Raw genomic sequence first — 27,684 nt, 5'->3', positions numbered from 1 at the left:
AGGAGTGGATTCTATCTCAAGAAACCACTTTTATGCTCAGCTATAAAAAGCAACTTTTAATCCACTGAAGATTTATCATGAGATTGCAGCAATTCAGTCACATCTTCAGGATCTACTTCTAATTCTACTTCTCTTGCTATCCACCACATCTAAAGTTACCTCCTCTAGTAAAGTCTTGAACCCCTCAAAGTCACCCATGAGGGTTGGAATCAACTTCTTCCAAACTGCTGTTAGGTTTGCTATTTTGACCTCCTCCCAAGAATCATGAATATTCTTAATGGCATCTAGAATGATGAATCCTTTTCAAAAGGTTTTCAATTTCCTTTTCCTAATCCATCAGAGGAATCACTAGCGATGGCAGCCATAGCATTGGGAAATGTATTTCTGAAATATAAGACCTGAAAGTATGATTACTCCTTGATCCATAGGTTGCAGAATGGATGTTGATTAGCAGGCATAAAAACAACATTAATCTCCTTGCACAACTCCATCACAGCCCTTGGGTGACTAAGTGCATTGTCAATGAGCAGCAATATTTTGAAAGGAATCTTTTTTTAATTTCCTGAGCAGTAGGCCTCAACAGTGGGTTTAAAATATTCAGTTAACCATGCTGTAAACAGATGTGCCATCATCATCCAGGCCTTGTTGTTTCATGTACAGAATACAGGCTGAGTAGATTTTCACGAAATTCTTAAGGGCCCTAGGATTTTCAGAATGGTAAACGAAAACTGACTTTAACTTAAAGTCATCAGCTGCATTAGCCCCTAACAATAGAGTAGCCTGTCCTTTGAACTGTGAAGCCAGGCATTAAGTTCTTCTCTCTAGCTATAAAATACTAGGTGGCACCTTTTCCCAATGATTCACTACAATGATGCAGTGATTTCATCTACATTATAAATCTTTATTGTTTTAGTGTAGCCACTTTCTTCAATTATCTTAGCTAGATCTTCTGGACAACTTGTTGCATTTTCTACCTCAGCACTTGCTGCCTCCCCTTCCATGTTTATGTTCTGGCAATGGCCACTTTCCTTCAATCTCATGAACTAATCTCTGCTATAATAGCTTCTGACTTCTCTCCTGCGGCTTCCTCACCTCTCTCACTCTTCATAGAATTGAAGAGAGTTAGGATCTTGCTCTGGATTAGGCTTTGGTTTAAGGGAATGTGGCTGGTTTGATCTTCTATAAGACCATGAAAACTTTCTCCATATCAGCAATAAGGCCGTTTTGCTTTTTTATCATTCTTGTGTTCACTGGAGTAGCACTTTTTTTTTTTTTTTTTTTTTTTTTGATACAGGGTCTCACTCTGTTGCCTGGAGGCAGTGGCACAATCATGGCTTACTGCAGCTTCAACCTCCTGGGCTAAAGCAATCCTCTCACCTCAGCCTCCCAAGTAGTTAGAACTACAGATGCACTGCGCCACGCCTTGCTAATCTTTTAAAAAACTTTTTTGTAGAGATGGGGGTCTCACTATATTGGCCAGGTTGGTCTGGAACTTCTGGGCTCAAGCAATCTTTCCACCTTGGCTTCCCAAACTGCTGGGATTACATGTGTGAGCCATCACACCCAGCTGAGTAGCATTTTAATATTCTCCAAGAATATTAAATCTCCTTCACACTTACAACTTGGCTGTTTGGTGCAAGAGGCGGAGCTTTAGGCCCATCTCAGCTTTTCAACATGTGTTCCTCACTAAGTTTAATCATTCTAACTTTTGATTTAAAGTCAGATACATGAGACTCTTCCTTTCACTTGAATACTTAGAAGCCATCATAGCATTATCAATTGGCCTAATTTCAATATTACTGTTTTTCAGGGAATCAGAAAGGCTGAAGAGAGAGAGAGACAGGGGGATGGCTGGTGGGTGGGGTGGTCAAAATACACACATTTATTAAGTTCTGTGTCTTAATTTGGCATGGGTCATGGTGTCCCAAAATAAGTACTATACCAACATCAAAGATTACTGATCACAGATCACTATAGCAGATATAATCATGATGAAAATTTTGAAATATTGTTGAGAATTACCAAAATGTGACATAGAGACACACAGTGACCACATGCTGTTGGAAAAATGGTGCTGACAGACTTGCTCACGAGATTGTCGCAAACCTTCAATTTGTAAAAACTGCAATATCTGTGAAGCACAACAAAGTGAAGTTCAATAAAATGAGGAATGCTTGTGCTTAATTTTTCCTGTATAGTATATTTTCTTCTGTGAATGAAAGTGTCATGTTGAAGCACATTGAGAAACTCAAAGATACAGGGTTTTCCCCCTAACATATGTATATAAGAGAGAAAAATGCCAGGAGTAAAGTAAAAATCTGAGCATGATTGAGAATAGGTGTGGACTGGCAGGCCATAGAAATAAGTTTCAAGTCATATCTTGTTAATATTACAATGTCTAAATTTAAGAATAAGTTTCAAGTCATATCTTGTTAATATTACAATGTCTAAATTCAAGAGTAAAACCCTATTGAACGGTGTTGCTTTCAGTTAGTTATTTGTTAAAGTTTATAATTGCTATAAAAAGGACACAAAACTGCAGAATTAAATGTGAAAGAAAAGCTGCCTCTCATAAACTATGTCTTAATCATGGTGTGTTTGATAGTTTTTTTAAAAAAAATTCTGTATTAAAATTGCCCCCACGCTTATGTGGCTACATTTTCAACCTTTGCACCTGAAATTACATTTCTTTAATAATATTCCAACTTACTAGTACCCTAATAGAACAAAGAAAATCATGAAAAGACACAGATGACAGTGAATTCACCACTATAAGGGAAAAAACAGTTGCAAGGAATTATAGTGTTACTAAATATTTTTAGGTCCTGGGCCATTGAGTTCATGCTGGTTAATTAGAAGTGATTTTTTTTTTTTTCGTAACTTAGTGATGTATAAGTTTTCAGTACTTTATTTTTCTTCTTCCTGACCTTTTATTACACCACAGGTAAGTAACATGACATTTCCCCTTCCCTCCACTGTGTTCTTTTCAACAGAGTCAAAGGTGTCACATCACAGTAAACCATTGGTTTCCCATGTGTCTTAGCTACTGCAAAATCTGTCACCCAGCATTCCTGCTTTGTCCTTCTAGGGCAGTAACTGCTGGGCTCCTACTGGGGAAGCCCTTTACTGGTGGTTTTATATGATCTCATCTATAGAACTACAAACTAATTTAACTGAAAGCATTAAGGGCAGAAAACATAACAAGGAAACCATCACATTCTCCAGAAACTTTCTACCTTAATCAGGCATCAAGCCTGTTAATAAAATGTATGTCATCCCTCAAAACCAGCAAAAATCATACACTGATAGGAGATAAATCACCAACAAGTAAATGGTTCTAATCCCTCTTACTTTTTGTCTCTTTGTCTTCAAATGAAATGTAACCAATAACTATAAGATCTTTTTGGTTTAAGGAAAAAGAAATAATTACTAAATAATAAAGATATAGAGAAAAGAACCCGCAAATTTTGAGCTATGTCATAGAACTCTAAATGTGAAATCTGGCTGCCCCTTTTGAATTGTCAAAGTGAAGAAGAATTTCCTAGATAACGTAAAAAATACAGATTTTATGTTAAATCAAGAAAAATGCTATATATATTCCAAACTGCATTGGGAATGGACTTCTGTGAAATCTGATTCCTGATGAAGCAGTAGGCTCCTGTCCTTGCCACTGGCTTGCTTCAGGGCTGAGGCTGCATAATAACAAGCTTCCTCTGGATTTTGGTACAAAATGGACATATGGAATAAAGTATTTAACACATCCATACCACCTTTCATGTTCATAGCTCAAAGAGCTTTATAAAACCCAATTAATTCATCAAGCTTCATAAACTCTGGAAGACATACATCATTACATCTCTACATGTGGCTAACCACTGGCAGCAAGCAGTCAGATGAGTGGCTTAACAGAAAGCCAATTTTGAGTGTTCATGTTTTGAACTTTTGTGTGCCTACAGAAAATTGGGGGCACAATGAAGAATCTCTGAGTCACTGGAAAATTCCAAGAATTTTGAGTCAGGTTAAGAATGCACACAGGAAGAGTGATCTCCTTGCTAACATGCAAAAGAACTCTGGCTCTCTCTAGTTGGGCAAAGAAGGGTTTGATTCAATTAATAGAGGGATCCCTGCCAATTACATGCTTTGGCAGGAAGTAGAATCACTTGGTAGAAGTTTCTGTGTGACACAGCTAAGGAAATCTATATAATTTATAGTAAGAAAAAAGTAGTTTATATACTTTTAAGATACTAATTATAAACACTAAACTAGTGTTTACAGTGCATAAACAGCTCTCCAGATGAAGTGAAGCACTTTGGGAAGTTTGTAGCCTTTTTTAGGCTGATATCCAGGCAAACTCTAGATTGCTAGTTATAGTAAAGTACAAAATCTTTGTAAATAAAGTAAATAATTTTCCAGAAGAAAATTGCACTGCCAAAACCTTGTAAGCAGAGGCACAAATGATACAAGTCCTAAATGTTTGTTCTAGGCTATGGGTTTCCTTCCATGAATATAATACATGAAAATACATTATAGGATTGTGAAAAGATATCAGGCATCAGTTTTATCTAACATAAACTCATATTCTAGCTTTCTCGTGCAGCTGGTGACCTTGCACAAATCATTCCACTTCTCTGGGCGGCAGTTTTCTTACATGTAAATGAAAATAATAGTATCCTTTCTCATGGGGTTGTTGAGAATGGTAAATGAAACTGTATCTAGAAATTGCCCAACAAGTTTTTAGTAAATCTTTAGAGTTTAATTTAAAAAAATTATTTCTTCATTATTCCCCACAATTCCAAAGCTCTTTGAACCCTTCTGGGTTTGAAAATAATATTTTTCCCACCAACCGTGTAAAAGCATTGCTATTTCTCCACATCCTCTCCAGCATCTGTTGTTTCCTGACTTTTTAATGATCACCATTCTAACAGGTGTGAGATGGTATCTCATTGTGGTTTTGATTTGCATTTCTCTAATAAGCAGTGACAATGAGCTTTTTTTCATATGTTTCTTGGCTGCACAAATGTCTTCTTTTGAGAAATGTCTGTTCATATCCTTTGCCCACTTTTTCATGGGGTTGTTTTTTCTTATAAATTTGTTTAAGTTCCTTGTAGATTCTGGATATTAGCCCTTTGTCAGATGGATAGATTGCAAAAATGTTCTCCCATTCTGTAGGTTGCCTGTTCACTCTGATGATAGTTTCTTTTGCTGTGCAGAAGCTCTTTAGTTTAATTAGATGCCATTTGTCTATTTTGGCTTTTGTTGCCATTGCTTTTGGTGTTTTAGTCATGAACTCTTTTCCCATGCCTATGTCCTGAATGGTATCGCCTAGATTTTCTTCTAGGGTTTTTATGGTTTTAGGTCTTACGTTTAAGTCTGTAATCCATCCTGAGCTAATTTTTGTATAAGGTGTAAGGAAAGAGTCCAGTTTCAGCTTTCTGCATATGGCTATCCAGTTTTCCCAGCACCATTTATTAAATAGGGAATCCTTTCCTCATTGTTTGTTGTTGTCAGGTTTATCAAAGATGAGATGGTTGTATATGTGTGGTGTTATTTCTGAGGCCTCTGCTCTGTTCCAGTGGTCTATACATCTGTTTTGGTACCAGTACCATGCTGTTTTGGTTACTGTAGCCTTGTAGTATAGTTTGAAGTCAGGTAGTGTGATGTCTCTAGCTTTGTCCTTTTTGCTTAGGATTGTCTTAGCTATATGGGCTCTTTTTTGGTTCCATATGAAATTTAACATAGCTTTCTCTAATTCTGTGAAGAAAGTCAATGGTAGCTTGATGGGGATAACAATGAATCTATAAATTACTTTGGGCAGTATGGCCATTTTCATAATATTGATTCTTCTGATCCATGAGCATGGAATGTTTTTTCCATTTTTTTGTGTCCTCTCTTATTTCCTTGAGCAGTGGTTTGTAGTTCTCCTTGAAGAGGTCCTTCACATCCCTTGTAAGTTGTATTCCTAGGTATTTTATTGTATTTATAGAAATTGTGAATGGGAGTTCGCTCATGATTTGGATATGTTCGTCTGTTATTGGTTTATAGGAATGCTTGTGATTTTTTGCACATTGATTTTATATCCTGAGACTTTGCTGAAGTTGCTTAACAGCTTAAGGAGATTTTGGGCTGAGACAATGGGATTTTCTAAATATACAATCATGTCATCTGCAAAGAGACAATTTGACTTCCTCTCTTCCTATTTAAATACCGTTTCTTTCTTTCTCTTGCCTGATTGCCCTGGCCAGAACTTCCAATACTGTGTTGAATAGGAGTGGTAAGAGAGGGCATCCTTGTCTTGTGCTGGTTTTCAAAAGGAATGCTTCCAGTTTTTGCCCATTCAGAAGGATATGAACAGACACTTCTCAAAAGAAGACATTTATGCAGCCAACGAACATATGAAAAAAAGCTCATCATCACTGATCATTAGATAAATGCAAATCAAAACCACAATGAGATATCATCTCATGCCAGTTAGAATGGTGATGATTAAGAAGTCAGGAAACAATGGATGCTGGAGAGGATGTGGAGGAATAGGAATGCTTTCACACTGTTGGTGGAAGTGTAAATTAGTTTGAACATTGTGGAAGACAGTGTGGTGATTCCTCAAGGATCTAGAACAAGAAATACCATTTGAACCAGCAATCCCATTATTGGGTATATACTCAAAGGATTATAAATCATTCTGCTATAAAGACACATGCACATGTATGTTTATTGCAGCACTATTCACAATAGCAAAGACTTGGAGCCAACAAATGCCCATCAATTATAGACTGGATAAAGAAAATGTGGCACATATACACCATAGAATACTATGCAGCCATATAAAAGGATGAGTTCATGTCCTTTGCAGGGACATGGATGAAACTGGAAACCATCATTCTCAGACAACTAACACAAGAACAGAAAACCAAACACGCATGTTCTCACTCATAAGTGAGAGTTGAACAATGATAACACATGGACAAAGGGAGGGAACATCACACACCAGGGCCTGTCAGGGAGTAGGGGGCTAGGGGAGGGATAGCATTAGGATAAATACCTAATGTAGATGATGGGTTGATGGGTGCAGCAAACCACCATGGCAAATGTATACCTATGTAACCTGCGTGTTCTGCACATGTATCCCAGAACTTAAAGTAAAAAAAAAAAAAAAAAAAACAGGAAAAAAAATAAAACAGTATTTTTTTATGTGGAGATATTATTGGGTATCCTCCATTCCTAGAAACAGAGCCTTGCAATAAATATATGAGGACATAGAAAAAGGAGAGAGTATGGAGAGTAGGACCAAGGACCACTGGTCCTCATTCATTCTAGTCCCTACTCCTGGGGCAGGTGTAAGAAGTCCCATTTTTAATTATTTTTAAAAGTTTTTCTTCAGTGGGTAGAAAGTCTATGAAGTAAATTTGAGCTCAATGTAAAGACCTTCAAAAACAATGATAAATCTCTGACAGTAGGAAAGTGTTAGTAAATAGCAGATCTTTAGTACCAGCATGAGATTTGAGATACTAAAGCAAATAACAAATATATCTTTAACAACATATAAACTTATGAAATACATAATGCTTTCATACGAATTGACTTATAAAATCCTCACAATAGCTTTATGAATCTGATATCTGTATGTCCTATTTTACAGATTAGGCCAACAGTATTTAAGTGACTGGATCAAATATCAGTTGATGACCAGCTTTGGGGAATATTGTAGAGTGATATTACAGGTAGTATATAATATGAATAAGTCATTTAATTTTTATAACAACTCCACATATGATTAAAACTATATAGGGATATTCTAGAACGTATGTTAGGTGGGATATATAGCTAGACAACAACCAGGAGAGCCCTTTCAATCCCAGAATTCTACAATCTCAATTTCTAGAACTAGCATCTGTTCTCAAATGGACTTTGACTTTGAAACTTCAATATCTGAGGTAGTGTTATTAATGCTTGTTTCTAGTTAACTGATATCAATACAATGACAAAACAGCTAGCATCAGTCTTTTCTAGACTGAATTTATTGATGCTTACTATGCACCAGGCAAAATGCTAAGTATATAACATGAATCTGTCATTTAAAGTTCTCATGACGACTCCACAGGATGAGTACTGTTACTATTGCTGTCTTTCATATGGAGTAACCAAAGCACACAGAACTGGAATAGCTTGCTGAAGTTTGCACAATTAGAAAACGTAGAGATGAGATTCAAAACCAGGTCTATTTAGTTCCAGAATGTGCTCCCCTAATCACTATGCCAGATGGTATTATACATAGTGTTATAACTCATTGTATAAGATACATTTTATAGATATAACAATGATAAAACTCTTAACAGAGGGCACATATATGTGAATCAACACTGGTGGCACGATTAGCACATTCTAAACTGACATTTTCACATGGTTTTATCTGAGACTAATACTGTATTTTTCATTTAACTGAAGGCTTCATCTTTTGTGGCATTTAGAATTCTTAGCACATGACATTTTAATAATAAACACATCAAATCAATGCTGATGTAATTCCGAAACATGTTAAAGTATTCTAAGCCTGAAATGAAAAAACATTTTTGCTTTTGTCCTTGAAGTCCACTGGCTCACTGTAGAATCAAAATTGAACTAACTTACTTTAGTCTTGACTCATCTCATCCTCAATTAGCAATATAAAGCATATAATTCATTTGTTGTAAAAATAATTTACAAGTGAAAATGCGGCAAAGTTTTATGCAGAATATTTAGTATATTATGTGATAATTTAGATTTTTACTATGGATACTTGAGAAAGGGGGTACACAGAAAAAAGAGAAAGATATTTCTGGGATAAGAAGGAGAAACAGAAATATACAGATAACCCAAGGGAAAGACTGAGGGAAACACCAGTGAGCAAAGCACAAAAAATATAAACATCTCCAACACACAGATGCCTTAGAAAAAAGATATTGAAACATGACATGCAATTGGCATACAATAAATGACTAAATAATGAGAGATGAAGTCTAAGACATGAGTTTTCATTATGTATATCCTCATTTTGTGACTTTCTAGTCTTTCAAAGTTGTGTTGTACTGTCACCACCCTCAGCATCATGTATTGGCATGCGGTAGTAGACCAGAGGAAATTAAGGAGAGGTTGGTTCACTTCATTCGAAATGAACATGATCAGGTCACTCTCATAAGTCATGAGGTAAATTTACAAAGGTGTTGGAAATGATCAGCTAGAACCTCTTAATAAGTAATTGACCTTTAAATTGGATACTAAACAAAATTATAACTCGTTAGTTTTGCTATTGTTCATTTTCACCACAGAAACATTTTGTTCTTTGACCTTCATTGATCACATGAACACATATTTTCAAGTTTATATTCATATCATAAGGACACAAAAACTGTATCTCTGTGTACTTTAAATCCATTCAAGAGCTTTTACTCTTCAACATAAATCAAATTAAATGAATTGCATTTGCTATAGCTGGTGTTCACCAGACTTCAAGATGCCTCAGTACCTGCTGTCTCTCCAGACGCATCCTCTTGGCGGCATTTCTACTCTCACTCTCACAAGCTGAAGCCAAGATACTCTCTGCAACTGCTGAAGTAAGGTGGGAAGGAATAGGTCGAGACTAAAAAAAAAAGAGAAAAGTATGAAAAAAATTATTAACAGTATCATTAACAGGCCAATGCTATTCTCAGAAGAGCTCTCAGGATCATCAACACGTGCAGGAGTATCCATTTATTTCAACTGAACTTGTTTCAATAGAAAGAGGAAATGGAAATTGTAAAGATGAAAAACGAAAGCTAGTTAGAGGTTAAAGCTATCGTTGCTACACAGATCCATCATTCATTCCCATAGATCCGTTGTCACAAGTATCTAGCCTGGGCCATGAAGCTGGAGTTTGAACAGGCAGTGGCAAAATTGCTGACTGGATTTTGCAAATAAAACAAGGTCTTTAATTCTACTACAACATATGACATGCACAAAGAAAAAACAAAACAAAAACAAGTGACAGGGCTAAAACAGAGTTTAAAAAACCTAACAGACACTCAGACCATGTCAAACAATCTTAATATGAAATATTATGAATATTTACACTCTAAATTGTGACCCAATTGATGTGATTAAAATGCTTTCAAATATAAATAATTAAAAACTAAAAAGTCAGTCCTACAATGATCTTCATATATTAAAGGTTTAGTGCTTTAGATGTGAGATATGTTTGCCTATGTGTACATGCCTGTTTTGTCTTACTTATAAAACATGAGCTGATATTTTATAGGTACGTGTTGAAATCCATCTTCTATGTAGCCCACATAGAAAGAATTAATTCTCCAACTAAGCTCATGATTAACTGTAAATTGTTTGCAGCTCTCAATATCATTTGTGATAACCATAACAAAAATTATGATTTTCATCCTTTTTTCCATAATTAATGCAAAGTCATCCAACTGAAAGATGAAATACTTAATAATATAGAACAGTTTTTTAAATTAAAATAAGCAAATGATAGATGAGAAATAACAAAATTAATCCAAATGAGGTAGTAAAATAATGTGAAATTATGAAATAAATGTATCTTTTGGGAATATAGCATATATAGTATATGACACCTTAGGGTTTTCAAAGCCTCAAACGAAAATATGTGTGAATGCTATTTATTAGAAGTCTGAACTAATTGAGACCTTTTGAATTTTTTTCTAAAGGAATTGAAACATGCCTTTTTTATACATGACTCATTTTACCAACTCTGGCATGTAGAGTGTGCCTCAGCAAATTGAACACAGGGCTTACATCTCAAATAATATTCTAGAACAGCTGAATTCAGACCACACCGTTTTAACAGACACTCCATAGTTAAATTTGTACAGTGTAGACAGAGACCAGGCTCTGACCTTGGGTGAACTAGGAAGCAATTTCTGCAGCTGCCTTAGCAGACTTCCTCACTACTCCCCCTCGAAAGCAGCCTCTGGAGGCAAAAGGTAGGAAAGGTATAAGGTACATACTCCTCTGCTAACCCCATGGGACACCTCAAATGATGGTTACACAACTTTGACAATAAAGCAGTTGGATATTTGGAATGTCATTTTTGCAAAAAAGAAGAAAAGAGGTCCACTGGTGGCAGGAAAAAAATGCAATATAAGCATTTTGAGAAGGAAATTAGAAAGCCAGGACTGTGCATTTGTAATAGAAAAGAGGGTCAAATGAGGCAAACCTAAAATAAATTGCCATAACGATGCAACCATAATTTCAAAACTCATATTGCTTCTTCATTTCATTCTCTACTTCACTAAGTATAAATAAAATATTGTAGTCCAAAGCCAAATAAATTAAGCTATAAAATCAGTCTCATGAACCGATGGTCACTGCCTGGCTCAAAAATGTAGTCCAAGTACATGGGAATTAGATACTCATTGATATCTTTCTTGATTGAGCTAATTTTTGAGGCAAAGGTGTTATAGGAAAAATGGGAATAAGAACATTACATTATCAAAAAATAAAACAAATTATTTGATTGTAGTTAGCATTATTCAAATAGGAGTGAGAGTTTATATCTTTATAAACTACATTATTAGATCTTTTGTTTCCAGGGATGAAATTAAGAGAATCTAAATAAAATGTCAGCAACCATCCTTTTCTTAATCCAATTATTGAGAGCCACATGGGATTCAGAGAGACATATTTCAGTTCTTCATTACCTCGATTTTTCTCTCTTTTTTTCAGCTATCACCGTTAAAAATTAGGAATATATAAAACTATAGAATTTTACTAAATGATTACATTGTATCAATAGGCACACAACTTAAATACATAAAAGTTCGTTTAACATGGAGAATATAAGTAAAATATCCCTTCAATTAAAATTATTTCATAGCATTTTCTTTCAAATTCTTATTAATTTTTAAAAACAACTTTTACTACTCAACTTCTACTAAAGCAGTAAAAGTTGTTATGCATAATAATTTATGCAATTTCCTTTTCAGAAAAGATGAAAGGGAGAGTTGGATCTTCCCTAGATGTGTGAAATTAGTCTTCTCATAAACTAGAGTAATATCGTGGCTAATTAGAACTAGATATATTTTAAGGTCATGTGATAACCTAATATTTAAAAATCAACTTCAAGATAAAGCAACCATGTACACTATCCTATTGAGTGGAAAAAATAAGTAGAATCAAAGATGCATGATTCAATACTTCCCATAGATAAATAGTATAATTTTGAAAACAGATTTGTACTGAGTTTATTGTAGGATCATAAGTTGACAACTCTCAATGGCCATAGAAGTCATCCAGTACAAGTTTCTTCTCTCAACTTTGAAGAACTGAAACCTAGGTAGATTAAGTAATTGCAAAAGGACAAATTGAACTAGATCCAGAACTCAGGTTTCGTGTCTCCCAATTTTCAACTCTCACTTTCCTAAATTCTGTTGTATATTTGGGACTTTTACATACTTTGTCATTAATAAAACAAAAAATTCTTTAAAAAATCCATACATACAAACCATTGTTTTCAACTAAAAAAATAAGCAGAACAAAGGTAGACATTTACATGAATGTATTATAATCATCATTAACAAGTTCATTGGAGAAAAAGGCAGAATAAATCATAAAATCTGTATTACAATCTAAAAATTATATTTGAAATGTATTTTTGCAGAGAATGTACTATATCTCAATGTGTACCTCCAAACAGAAATCCAGTACCATCCTAATTTAATTTTTAGATAAATGTTAATAATATCTGACTCTTTTTGAGTGCTTAGGACATTCAGGTATTAATACCAAAAGCTTAGATTTATTATCAAATTTAATCTCCTTAACAATCTTTGAGAAAAGTACTTATATTACTCATATTTTAGATAACCTACATTGAAGTTCTGAGAGATTATGCAACTTGCTCACAATTATGCAGTGATGTATGTGGAAATACCTGAATTCAAATTCAAGTCTGATGGTGAATTGGGAGTTATAATCCCTAGTAAACTATTATTCACATTTTACAACAAAGTCCCCAGTGAGTTTAAATAAATCTAGAATTCTTCAATACTACACATTCCTGTGAGGAAATTCAATCACAGCTAACCAGACATTGCATTTAGCAAAGAACATATCAGGATCTCCCTAGCTCCTTCACTTAAATGGTTGAAGTCCTTTAATATATTTTCCTATAAATTCTATAAATTATGAAATTTACGATCTTCATTAAAAGCACAAAGACAAAAATGTAACTTAGCTAAGTTATGCCACAAATTCTTAACTGATGGAATCTGAATTCATAAGATTTTAAAGTTTATACAGCCAGAAGTGTCAATAAATTACTATACATGAACCATAATAAAGCTTAATTTCATGCCCAAAATGAGAATACAGGAGCCAGGCAGAAAAGTTCTTTCCCTCCTGTGAGGTAATCATGCTAAAAATCTCTTTGCTTCTAATATTAATGAGCCAATAATAAATGTCAATACTCCCCAATACACACAGGGCTCAAGTGTGCAGCATTTGTTTATAAGATAGTAAAGACGAAAGTTTAAAAAAATTTCTCTATAATTTGGCTTCTATCCACTTAACAACTCAAAAGTACTAATATCAAGATAGTGAGAAGGAAATTAATCAATTTTTCTCATTATAAAAGTAATATTACAGAGAAACTTAAAACTAGTGTTTAGTACGTGCTCTGAGAATCATCTCCTTCTGAACTCTCCTTTCCATCATTACATTTGACAGTTGAGGGCTTATTCTAATGTCACCACAGTATGATCTTTCTAAAACATAATTAGCAGAGTGTGTTAGGGAATATGGTCATAGATTTCATCAGGAATAAGGCTGAAAATTCCCTCTTAACATTTGTAAGAGTGGCCATAAAACACAAAGCTTCCATGTAATAATTGGAGATAGGAATATTTTGATGCAAAAACCAAATGCAATGAATTCAATAGATAACTTATGAAAATAACACCTCCTCTGGCTGAAGATAGCTCAGTAAATACATATACTATTTGATATCTATCTCTCTCTTTATCTATCTATATCGTAGAATATTTAAAATATTAGTTTACAATGGATTTAATTATACACTTCACATGATCTATACCTGGATTGGGAATATTTATTACATATTTATTTCTCTGTATATAAGATAACGGTACCTACCCTCATTAATTATCTCTTCATAATTAACTGACATTCTACCTGGGATCTGAGTTGATCTTTCTCCAGCACTGTTCTTATTGTAATAATTATCACTGCTCAAATCAGTGGCAGTTGTGTCATTAAACAGATGGCTAAACCATCACATGGAGCTTTTGGAGTTTAAAAAGTCACATTTTAATTGGGGACTTAAGATGTAATTGCTGTTGGCATGATGTAAATGTGTCTTTTCTTATATATGTTCATAAAATGTACTGTCACACCAACAAACTATTGCATTTTTGTGGGTCTTAAAACTATACATGAAATAACTTTAGAGTCCTCTGAACTTCAGCTGTACATTTAGGATGCCACAGGATTTTTGCAATTACAAAAAAGTACAAAGAAATTCAAGAATATTAGGTTATGGTCATGGGTTAATGTGGTGATGCTCTCCAGACTCCACAGTTAATGTGAAGCTTAATCAAGTATTAGTTAAGGCCAGATTGGGAGCAACTGTGACATCTACCCAAGGTTGTAAGTAGAATGAGTGCTTTGAAGATAATTAAATAACTCAGTAGTCAGAGTTTAGGTAGTGTGATGAATTAAGATTATTCCTCCTAATCTTGTTACTTTATAAAACACATTATTAAGAATTCTGTAATTTGGATGATCTCTCCCCCAAGTGGCATATCTCTACCTAAAGGCATAATTGTCTAGGTTATATACATATACAAAGTTTCATGTTCTAAGAGATTCCTTCTATTAAGCAGGTGGTTTCATTCTTATACATCAGTGGAATAGAGATAATCTGCAACTAAGTCATACTGAACTGAATATTATTCTATAACCAGCTACTTGCTCTGTGACCATTTTTGCAATTTAATCTGAGTCTCAGTCATCCTGCTAGGTATTATTACTTTTATTCTTAAAAATGACAAAAATGAGATTCAGTCAGAAAATTATAAATAAGGAAAATAATCTCCACATTATGGAGTAGTTTTTAGAAGTCCATGAGAAATGTGCATAAAGTCACTAGCATATTTTATAAGCACTTTTTTATATGATAGGAACTGTGCCAAGTTTAGAGATTTGAAGATATCAATATGGTCTCTGCCCTCATAGAGTTTACTTGACAAGTTGGTACAATGCCTAGAACATAGGTTATAACTATAATATACATGGAAGTGCATTATTAAGAGTGTGTTTAGTAGACTCACAACCTTTTGTGAGCAATTCTGAAGCTCTAATATTGTATAAACTTGTAAGATTTTTCAAAAACTTGGGATAAACTCAGCTGGCAGAAAAAAACATAAATAAATAGCTAAGGTTTTACTTTTTCCTAATTTCTGTGAATATGCATATGTTTTGCTGCGAAATACTGATATATTTTTATTTGTGATGTTTTTCTAGGCCCCACTATGGGTGTTATGCAACAAACCTAGTATGCACTCTATCATGTCCCAAAATTGAAAAGTTCTGAATTCCAAACTATAGATAATCCAAGATTTCAGACAAACTGGTGAATGCAAACTAAAATAGTAGTTCAACTGTCCTTATTTCATTCCACATGGTTTTGACGGAAGTAATAAAGTTCCTTCCTCAATTAACCCTGGCCACCTGAGTTTGTCCTGGGCAATCATGGGAACTCAATACTTTGTTTCCAATGACTGATCCAAGAAGGTGGACATATAATCCAAATAGGGCCAAGCAAAGTTCCTTCCTGGGAACTGAGACCTGGAGTTGGAGGATTGCTCTTGGGTTGTGAGTTTTAAGAATGGAGGCCTGGAACTGCTGGTGGCAACATTTCCAAACAGGTAGCAAGAAGTTACCTAAGATGTAAATCAATACACAAGAGAAGCATAATTAAGAAAAAGGAGAGCAGCAAACCCCTGAAATTGGAGCCCATGGATCCACTATGTGTGAATTCTTGAACTTCCTAGTTGTTTGAGAAAATTATCTTGACTAAAAGGAGTTTGAAAGTGTGTTTTAACAGAAGTGGAATATAAGCTAGTTAACCTTTGTCTAGGCTTTGATTAGAAATATTTCACTTATGAATTAATGATCTATGTTTTGGCCTTATTTTTAGAATATTATTGGTCATTAATAATGATCTTTTATGAATACATGGGGAATTAATAAGTCTTCTAGTTGAAGACTTAGAAACACAGTTTAGTTAGTATCAGCTGACAACGCCTCTAGTCAAGACACAGTATCAACTAAATTAACAACTGAAATAACATGCTTTAATTTTAACTACATGATCCTTTATGTTAAATATATAAAATATATTTTGTATATACTATATACACTGTATATATTCTGAAAGTTGAGTGTTATATAAACTTACAATTATTGTACATTATGATGTAGTTTTCCTAATTATTTATTTGTGAAACTAAAAGTGTATACCAATTCCATTCATATAATTAATATCACTACCTATTCCCACTAATTGCTAAATAGATTTAAATTTTTTTAATGTATCAATTCTTGGCCTTTTGGTTAAGATCAAGTGTAAATTTTTTAACACTTTAATAGTTTAAAAAGAGTTAAAATTAAATGTTATATAACTTTTCTTTTGTGAAAAAAACTCACTAAACATTTAAAATATATTAGGCTACATTTTCAGTTAGTAGTAGTTTTTAAAATTAAAATACAAATTGCAAGATACTATGAAACTCATGTCACACAATAAAAATTATCTCTCAACTAATTTCTACCACAAAGAAGCACATTAGTAAATATCCATCCAGTCACTCAATCTTTCATTCAGCCATTTTAATTCAGTTGAATTCAACATGAATTGAGCAACTTTCATGAGCAGCTACTTGTATTATATAAGACATTGTGGGTGATACAGAGATGAACAAGTTAAGAAGCATAGTACTCAAGGAACATAATTTATTCTTGAAGAGCTAAGGCCCATATATGGATAACAGTAATATAAGACAGGATAAAATAAAACTACAAAAGATGTACCACAAAGTACAATTTGCACACAGAAGAAAGAGAGATTTGAGGCTGCTGTTAGCTAGCAGTGAGGATTAAATAGACAAAGACCTAATTGATTTAGTCCTTCAAGTAGCTCAACAGACTGAAACAGTGCAGGTTTCCCAGGAAAGGGAACTGTGAAATTCAATTTCAGATTAAATTGCATTTTATCATGTTTCTCACACACACCAGGTACCATACTAGGTGTACCAGGTACTGTCCTAGGAGTTTTTACATTTGTTATTTCAAGTGCTTTTCATTTTCATTTTTAGGATAAGAGCTATTATTTCCATTTTTCTTTTCCAGGGTGAGACCAAAGCTCGGAGATAGAAAATCAACGAGTAGCAACTGGAAAAGCACAGACAAGAACCAAGGCTCACTGACTATCAAATCCAGGTGTTTTTCTTCAGACACTCACCAATGCTGCTAATTTTTTATTATTTCCTTTTGGATTCAGTTTCCTTCTTCTTAGATTATAGAAGCATTCCTCTGGAATCAGTCAGGATGTATGAGTGGTAGCCTCAGAAATTATCTGAAGTATTTCTTTCCTCCTCACTCTGAAAGTAGAGCTGAGCTGGGCATTGATTTGTGAATTAAAAGTAGTTTCTCTTGAAGACTTTTTTTCTTAGTACTTTGAAGAAATTGTTCAGGCTGGTTTTCAGTTGTAGATAATGTGTTGTTTCTTTCTGGTACATTTAAGAACTTATTTGCTCTTCTGTGGTTTTACTATAATATCCCTAGGTATGAGTTTTTCTTTTTTTAATGTATACTGTTTAGGACTAATCTACTTATCTGTTATTAGGATTGAGGTCCAATCAATTCTGAAAAATTCTTCATCATTATCTTTTTCAATTTGCCTCTTTATTGTAATTTCTCCTGGAATGCCTGTTAAATCTATCTTTAGCATTCTCTTTTTCATCTTAATTTCTTTTTCGTATTTAACTTCTCTTTTCTTCCTGTGGGTAACTTGCATACTTCTGTGTTCCAGTTTACTTTCTCCTTGGCTGAATATTATATTCCACTCAACCCATTTAGTAAGGTTTTAATTTCAATGCTTATAATGTCTGTAATTTTTATTCCTGAAAGTTGTATTAGGATATTTCTTAATTCCTCTTTCATAGAGAGGAAAATAGAGAATGAGCCTTTCTTGGACCCAGCTTTATATACATTTCTCAGTTTATATGCCAATCTAGTTACAAACTAAAATGCATGTATCCTGAACTTGGGTGGACATTCACACCCCAGCCCTAATCTGTCTGGGTCTACATTTACTTTTTCTATCTTTCTAAGTTGTTACCCAATCCAAAGGGCTTACACTTCTGGCTAAGAGTTTCCTACTCATTTCAGGTACCTGGAAATTTCCTTTTCTTTCTTTTGAGCTTAGCTGAATATTTTTTAAATTGTTATATTATATTCAGGATTTGTATGTGTTTGTGGTGGGAAGCTGGGTGGGGTGTGTGTATGTGAAGAGAACATACCCCATGAGGCTCAGGTCAACATCTTGCTTAAAGTAAAAGATGCAGTGATAAGTAGCTCTGAAAAATATATTGGCTGTATTCTCTACAACTTAGTTATTCTTCAATTTTAATGCGTTTAGTAAATAATGAGCAAAGGTACTCATAATCCCTGAGTCATAAAAAATTAGTGAACCAAGAGACAACCCACTGAAAGAAGGAGCAGCAGTCTCATATGATGAACTAAGGTTTGAAAGAATATAATTTGAACATACCAGAAGAATAGGTAGAAAGGTACCATATTATATGCTATACATATACATACATGATCACATATAGTACCCCAATAGCCCTATCCTTTAGAAGAGACTCAGAAACACTACACTTGTACAGAAATTGAACTAAGCAAGGAATTGAAGCTAGGTCTCTCAGTTTCAAAAGGTCATATGCTAAAACATTATAGAAAGAAATATAAAATTTGTTCTGCCAGGCACGGTGGCTCACACCTGTAATCCCAGCACTTTGGGAGGCTGAGGCGGGTGGATCACCTGAGGTCGGGAGTTCAAGACCAGCCTGACCAACATGGAGAAACCCCATCTCTACTAAAAATACAAAATTAGCCGAGTGTTTTGGTGCATGCCTGTTATCCCAGCTACTCGGGAGGCTGAGGCAGGAGAATCACTTGAAACCGGGAGGTGGAGGTTGCGGTGAGCTGAGGTCATGCCATTGCACTCCAGCCTGGGCAACAAGAGTGAAACTCCATCTCAAAAAAAAAAAAATATTCTAAGATGACAGAGTTTCACATTATCAAAGCCAAAATTGAAGAAGACTACTCTAGGGGCAAAGGCAGATTTATCATAAAGTCAATAAAGTGAGGCATAGGATGCCTCAACTGGATGGGCCTCTTAAGTGCTGGAGTTCCTGGGTGTTGTAAGCATTCTAGGTAGGAAGGGAAAGCCACTTTAAAATCCAGAAGCATTTATATGTAAGTGTGTCTGAAAATTGTCTAACGAGATGTTAGAAGAAAAGTGTTTTAATCTTCAAGATTTCAGTGGTTTCTAAATTTCTTTTGTGTAGGATATTTTTAAACTACAAATACACATTCATTTTTTCTATCTAATTTTTTGCTCATAATTGTGTATTACTTTTCTTTTCAAAAAGATCTCAAGTCATATAATCTTCAGGTTTTACAAACCCTATTTCTGCCTCTGCCTAGGCATAATGTGTGTGAAGAGTGTAAGAGGAAAGTAGGGAGTTGAGTTAGGATTATGCAAGAGTACAGGTATGAGCTATGAAAGACTAGAACGAAAATAAGAGCACATAAAATCAGAAACTGTAAGATTTATTTGAGAAATAGAGTAAAGGAGGAATAAGCAGAATTCATTAAGTGGTAGGATACAAGACACAAAAATAGTCAAATATCATTCTACATTTTTGAGCAATGGTAAAAATGACAATATGGTGCTATTAACAGCAGGCAAATCAAGAGGAATTTACTGGTGTCTTGATAAATGAGGTGGTATATCAGTGGAGAAAATAGGTGCTGGAGAATATAAGGAGTTCAGTGTGATATAATTATTGCCCTAGTGTCTGACTGACACTTGGAATTAAATACCAAAGATTTGTATATTTTTGGTATTGTACTTTGAGAATAGGATACTGTACACAAGGACAGACATTTTTAATTGTGGTTAGGGTGATATACAGTACGTGGCTAAAAATGGAACTGTAGTAACTGCCCAAAAGCAGGTAAGAGTAAATGAGGAGGAACAGAAACAACAAGTTTCAAGAAAACGAGCATATACTTTAGTTGAATATGCAGTCTTTGAGTTTTGTGCAAAGGTGGTCACGTGATCTTTACAAGAACTAATTCAGTAGAGTCATCCTTTGGTATCTGTGCGGGATTGGCTCTAGCACCTCTGAGGATGCTCAAGTCCATTACACAAAATGGCATAGTATTTGCCTATTACCTAGGCACATTGTCCTGTATACTTTAAATCATCTCTAGCTTACTTATAAATCTTAATACAATGTAAATGACATGTAAATAGCTGTTATACTGTGTTGTCTAGGGAATAATGACAAGTAAAAAATGCCTATACATGTTCAATACAGGCACAATCCCCTTATTTTTTTCCCAAATATTTTTCAATTAGTTAATTGAATCCACAGATGCAGATCTTGCAGATCTGTAGGGCTGACTATACAGTGGTGAGAACCACAGTCTGGATAATCTGAATGTAAGGGACTACTGCAGAATTTGGTGGTAATGGGTATAATCTGTGAGTATAAAATGCTCTTTTGAGCAACCTGAGAAAGAAAGATGAACTCAGATTGTAGAAGAAGAATAAGAGATGTAACTTTTTTTGATATCTGAGAACTTTTTTTTTTTTTTTTAGGAAAAAGGGATTAAATGTTCCTCTCATTGAAAAGGGAAAACTGAACATATAAAAGAGTAGGGGTGGTTGATGGAGCAATGTTCTGAAGAAGGTAGAATTATATGGGGGCAGAGACGTGAGGTTTATTTATCCAGGGCAAATAAGAACAAGACTTTTCCTCTGTAAAGTCACCAGAGAATACTTGAGAACATTTAGAAAACTTTGAAATTTTTCATATTGCTTGTTCAGGCTCTTGGAGTGATGACTAAGACCAAGGTATATTCATGCTAATAAAGACTGAGGTGAAAGAGAGATCCAGATCCCTGAAGCGGAAAAAGTAAAAGAAATGTGAAATCAGCTTAGATATCAAAATTAATAAGGAGGATATTATAGGATGCAATTAAAAATAAAGATTATAAATAAAGATCTTAGAGAATGTGAATGTAACCTGGGGGTTGGTAAACGACAACTATAAGACAGAGGGCAAGAGTTAGTAAAAATAGCAAGTGGAAAATTCAAACAAAATGTGTTTGCTAATTAGCATCAATTAAGTTAATTGGTGACAAAGAGAAACACATAGTTATACTCATGGTGTGTGAAGAATATTAATAGCTACATAGGTATTACAAAGTTTTTATGAAGATCTTACATGAAAGGCTAGGTATATTTTTGATATAATTTTCAGTTTAAAGAATCACTTAACTCATTTTTATAATACCTCTATTTGTTAAAAAGTTAATAGCAAGTGTCACTGTAGCTATTCCCATGCTTATGATATGAGGGAAACTATGTATTGGAAACAAGGTCTGATCCCTCTACTGTGAGCTGTGTTTGACAAATAGAAGCAAATGATTGAAAAGTTAAATCCTCTAAAAAAATATATTATTTCCTAAACATGAAAGGCTTGCTTTCTGGTGTTTTCATAATTAGACTATTTATTTATTTGTTTCTAAATTTATATCTCCTCTTTTCCATTAAAAATTATCAAATCCACGAAGGAAAGTTGTCTCCACCAAGATAAATTAAACAGAAAGACAAAGGAGAGTTTGGCTCTGAACTCCCTGGCAGTAAGGCACAAAAGTGAACATATTAAGGTTCACAGTCCCGGTGCTGAGAACAGGTGAAAGCATTCCATTTCCTCAGGAAAAACAATTATTTTTCTTGCATTAAATTCTAGAAGAAACTTCTGAAATCAGATTTTCTGTCATGGACATTTAGCAGCCTAGTAAACAATGACCTTGACAATACAAAAACTTGCATGAGATTTATTTCTACAAGGGAAAAGAGTCAATTGCATAATATTAAAAGCAACTAACTAGGTAATTTTTCAAAAGATTGAGATTATTAAATTTAAATATCTAGGCTATTTGGTTTAACTAGGTACAGTGGCAAAACTTGGGATACAAGAGGAGCAATGGACAAAAAGTCTCCTATATATTCCCTACATATCGTCATTTGGGTTTTACAGAAATACATGTATGCACCTTGGCGAAAGAGTCTCATAATGCAAATTCAGGAAACAAAAAACAGAAATCATGTCACCTATTGGAGATGATACTCAGTATGGGCCAACCCTACCTTGTTCATAAAGTTGTGCTTTTTATGGAATTTTCTATTACTATGAATTTAAGATCAGGACACCTTCTGGAACAATAAATATTCTTCAGAGAAGTTGCTGAATTTGAGCATCAAAGCCACACAACAGACTCAATAACAACTTGATATATTTGTCTACAGATTAATGTAATGGTTACTTAACTTATTGGGTTTTTAAAATCTAATGAAAATGAAGGCAGTATTTATTGATCAAACATTAGATTTATTAGATTTATCTTTCATAAAGCATGGCCTTTTATATCCAACTCTGGAGATTTTATGATTTGAGATAATTGGTACAGACATACTCTGAAACCTCTCTTATGTACACCAACTCCTACCCAATCACACCTAATTAATTAGATTCACAGATCACAAACACTAACAGCCTAGGCTTTTATGGCGCCTTCTCAGATAAGACGAGAAAAAAATGGTTTCACAAAATTTCGAAACTGTTCACATACATAAGAAATAAGAAAATGAGAAAGGCATACATTGTAAATGTGTGCGTTATTTCTAGATGTAACAATTAGAACAAGGTGAAATAGAATAAAGTTTAAAAATCATTGATTTCTAATCTCCACCCTATCAGTAATCTAATGTCAACATAATCTCATCTGTCTATAATATCCACCTGAATATGAAAGCTCTTGGTACCATCCACCAGCACACAAATAAACATATCCAGTACAACAAATCCTTATATTTCACCTAAGCATTTTCATTCTCTGACCTTTACTTTCAAGGCCTGCAATTTGTTAACCATTGACATGAAAACGGTATTCCCTAGGTGGATCCATCTGTTTCCTTTTGATTTAGAGAATGCCATTCTTACATGCCATCTCAAGCAGTGACTTGTGCTTCAGTTCACAACTTAAATAACCTCATGCCCACTTAGTAGCGACAGAAAGAAAACAAATATGAATGAGATGCTGGTTCTCACTGGTGTTTACTCATATCACCTTTATTTTCTGTGACATGGTACCACGTGGTTCTGTGAGCACTGGACTCACAAGATATTCCTTATTAAATAAACAAAGGGAATAAATACTTCAGGAAGATGAAAAGGAGAAGGGGAAAAAAACAAACGAGCAAACAAAAACCCCTTTGACCTGACATTATGGAAAAAAATAAAAAAAGACACTAAGATGGAAAAAAAATAGTGTCATGGTTTACATGTGGGATTTTGATGGAGTCTAGGGCTGTGTTTTAATTCAAAACTCACCATCTCAAAACCACTTCTTTTCATCCGCCTGCAGGACTTGAGGTAAGTACGTATACGTTTTCTGGCACGCTCTTGATACTCAGGGAATTGTCGCCTGCATGAGTCAATGATAGCCTGGATCTTTTCTTTGGGCTGCTTAGAGATTGGGACCATTCGGTCCAAGTTTTCATCTACAAACAGCCTGACAAACATCTGTTGGCAAGAGGGAGACAGAGGAGAAGGGTTTGGAGGGCTGCTCTCTTCTGTTCCTAGCTTCCTGTCTTGATTACCGATAGGAAAATACTGTTTTCTGGTTTATGCACTGGAGAACTTTGCAATGGAAAGCCAGAAATTTTAAGCAAACACTCTTTAAAGACTTTCTAAATGGTTGGATTAAAAAATAGAGAGAGAAAAAGAGAGAAAGGCAGACAGACAGACAAACATACAGAAAAGAATAGACTATCGTGTAGAAAAAAATCAGGAAATAACAGTAGACTGTGACAATTGAGCACCCCTTTACATTCTCTACTAATGATGAATACGACTGTTACATTGCTACACTGCACAGTGGACTAATCTCTGAAATCAAACAACTGACTTTTTTGTCATGCATAATTAGATAAGCTAGGAAAGCAAAAGAAATAACAGATGACGGGCGTACTCTTCCGAGGACTAAGCTGAGGCCCCCTCCATCCACTAGGTAAACATGCATACTCACACAACACAACTCCAGTTTTCAGCTCACATTTGGCTTTAAAATTCTAAACAAAACACAGCAATTCTGGTGTCTGGTTGGCAAAGAGTGTTTCATGTACTTTTTAAATCCTTCTGTAAATTAAACAAACATGTCTCTAAAATATCCACATTTACCAACAAGCAACAACATGAAAGTGAAGTGGTAAAAATTAAACCACACTTGGAGTGTGGCAGGACTCACATTAAAAGCTTTCAGCCGCTCGGCTTCAACGCCGTCTGTCTCATTAACTTTCTCTGAATCGTCGTGGTCCTCATGGTCATCTTCGTCCTCATCGCCCCTGTTTAGTGAGAGGTCCTCAGCTCCTCGGTCTACACTCTCATTTTTGCCAGAGTCATAGCTGGAGTAACTATGTGCAGGAGACTGAAAAGAGAAGGTAAAATAACTGCTTTTAAATTCATTGCACAAGCTTATAAATTTTATGTTTCATCTTTAATTTCAACTGTTTCTCAAAAATCTTGTTTATGAGTTGATAACTCTAGAGCTGTGGTGATTTTCGTTTAAATAAAAATTAATTCAAATTAAATTAAAATTTCATTTCCTTGGTCATGTCACACTAGTTACACTGCAAGTACTGGTTAGCTGCATAGAACGTTTCCATCACTGCAGAAAGTTTTATTGAACTTAGCTATTCAAGAGCAATTAGTGTTTCCTCTCAATACTCATATTCCAAATAAAAAAGCAATCTGTAATCGATTTTGCAAGAGAATCATTGAGTCACATATTCTTAGAACTTAATATGACCTCAGAGCATTGTCAATATTAGTATTAGTATTACACTTTATATAATATTGTATTATATCATATCAATATTATACTAACTTTATTAGTATTCTTTAAACAGTTATGGAAACTGAGGGATGTTTAATTAACTTCCCCAGCAAGAGCTATATAAAATATTATTGACTATTAGTTATTAGTTAACATGCTTTAAAATAAATGTATAAATTGTCTATGAGCCTTAAGAGAGCATCTGATTTTGGTTTAGAAAATGGGAACCGGTTTCTTCCTAATCCTCTGTTAAGTTTAATGTTTCTGGATTCTAACACCATTCAAAAGACACAACAAATTTAAAGCAAGAACAATTAAAAGTGACACATATTTCCATGTAAAAATCATTAAACATCTGAAAAATTGAAAATGTTTAACAGTTCATTTTCACATGAAACAGCTGATAGCCTTTGTAGAGCCTCCGTTGTCAGAATACAATGCATAAGTATATCTACATGTTAATGGAGCTGTTTAAAATATATAAACTGGCTTTGATCACTTTTCATTTTGGGATTACACTTATTCCAAATATTTTCTTTTGGGACCCTCTAGGATTATTCCAGAGTAAGTTTGGAAGAGTGACCTGGAAATACAGAAAATCCAAGTATATGGTGTGATAAGGAGCTTGAATCAGCCATGTAGAGCATAACCACAAACTATTTTATATACTCTTTGAGACCATAACATTGACCAATCTTCTTAGCATATTCTAGGTAGTTTTGATAAGATACTAAACTAAGATGTAATCAAATTTAAAAAGGAGTATTCTCTATTTATTTTTGTTTCATGATATAACAGATATTTTTTGAGACACCAAATACAATAAAGCAAATAATTAAGCAAGTGAGAGGTAAAGAGAAGAAATTAGTACTTAGAACAACTGCATACCTAGTCAATTGGTTCCCTTAAGCTTCATTGCAACCTGGTGAGAAAGGATTATCCTGCAGATTCTACAGATAAGCAAACAGCTTTAGAACGTCTAAACAACCTCTTCTCATCTAAAGAATGAGATTATATAACTACTGTGTGAACCTAGGTATGCCTAAGAGCTAAGAGTGATCAAATAAGGTTTTCTCCTCAATATGAAGTTTTTCTTTCTAAGTGTGTGTGTGTGTGCGCGTGTGTGTGTATGCACCTGTGTGTATAATTGAAAGAACATAAAATATGCATTGATTTATGTACATGTTAATCTTTAAACAAAATATTTTATAAGTGATTTCCCCTAAAACTGTTATTCCACCTAAATAAATTGGATACCTTATTTACATTTTCTTATAGAACAGTAAGCTGCAATTTATAAATCTTGAGTAAGAAGAATTATCACTTGCTATAAAATTTCCATATATAATAGAATCTATTTAAATAATTCATTAGTGCTTCATACACAGTTTTGCTTATTTGTTTTGCTGGATAAAGTAGAATAAAGATACACTATTGTAATCAAATGCAGATAATTACAGTTTCTTAAATACAAAACATCTATAGAAGGACATAGTGACAAGCTTTCTTTTTTCAACTTAGGACTAAACATATTCTGGAATAAATATATTTATTTTAGGAAAAATGTATATTTAAGAGAATAAACTCTTAATAAACAGCAATAACATACAACTTTTAAGACCAACATGGTTAGTAGTAATTTCTAAAATCTCCTGCTCCAATTCCAAGTATCCATCTTAAAGTCAATCATTTCTTCCCTCGGCAAACCTTTACATTAAGTATCACTACACATTTGGTTTTGTGCCAAGATATTCTGCCACAGAGCAATGTTCATTCAATAAATTATTTATGGACACTTATTATGCGTCAGGCACTATTCTAAGCCTTTTAAATATATGACTCATTTACAATGAACTGGTTAAGTGACTTTCCCAATGTCGCATAGCTAGCAAGTGAAAAAGGATCTGAACCCATGCAGTTTGGCTCTGAGTTTATCATCTTAACACGATTCTATGCTGTCTCTATAGCATGACTACTTATGAGGTTATTGTTATAATATCAGTAGAAATCAATTCCTAAGGCACTGTATTTCTTGACACTAACTTTTAAAATAGAAGTACCTCTGTGACAAGACATATTAAACCCATTTCATTATTTAACATCTAACCATGAATTTCCCCTGAGCCAATCTAATAGAATACATGTATTTTATATGGGCTGGAGCCTATTTAATAATGTTTTGTATTCATGAAGTGTCTTAAAATTTACATGGAGCTTTAACCTCGACATAATAACTTCACAAGAGAACTAGTATTAATATATTAATATATTATATTATAAATGGTTTCAAATATATACATAATAATAATAAATGATATTAATATATCTGACTGTTAGTTTGATGTGTCAACTTGACAGGATGACACGGTGTCCAGGTATTTGGCTATCCATTATTTCCAGGTGTGTCTGTGAGGATATTTC

At 34.2% G+C, this 27,684-nt stretch overlaps 1 protein-coding gene across 16 annotated transcripts in view; it reads right to left on the bottom strand.

The window, feature by feature from the left end:
* The window catches only part of NOL4 (nucleolar protein 4), a 384,554-nt gene that overhangs the window by 84,193 nt on the left and 272,677 nt on the right, over positions 1-27,684 (bottom strand). For 12 of the 16 annotated variants that reach the window (XM_058438485.1, XM_058438486.1, XM_058438491.1 and 9 more), the window contains 3 exons: positions 24,676-24,855; positions 23,760-23,951; positions 9,500-9,613 (listed from right to left, as the gene is read on the bottom strand). In XM_058438485.1, the coding sequence (XP_058294468.1) occupies positions 9,500-9,613; positions 23,760-23,951; positions 24,676-24,855 (486 nt within the window). The remainder of the gene's footprint in view (positions 1-9,499; positions 9,614-23,759; positions 23,952-24,675; positions 24,856-27,684) is intronic. The other 4 variants (XM_058438499.1, XM_032152561.2, XM_058438498.1 and 1 more) reach the window with 1 other exon arrangement.

Source organism: Hylobates moloch, unplaced genomic scaffold (genome assembly GCF_009828535.3).
Source record: "Hylobates moloch isolate HMO894 unplaced genomic scaffold, HMol_V3 SCAFFOLD_5, whole genome shotgun sequence".
Classification (NCBI taxonomy): Eukaryota; Metazoa; Chordata; class Mammalia; order Primates; family Hylobatidae; genus Hylobates; species Hylobates moloch.
This window is presented reverse-complemented; position numbering and strand designations above follow the sequence as displayed.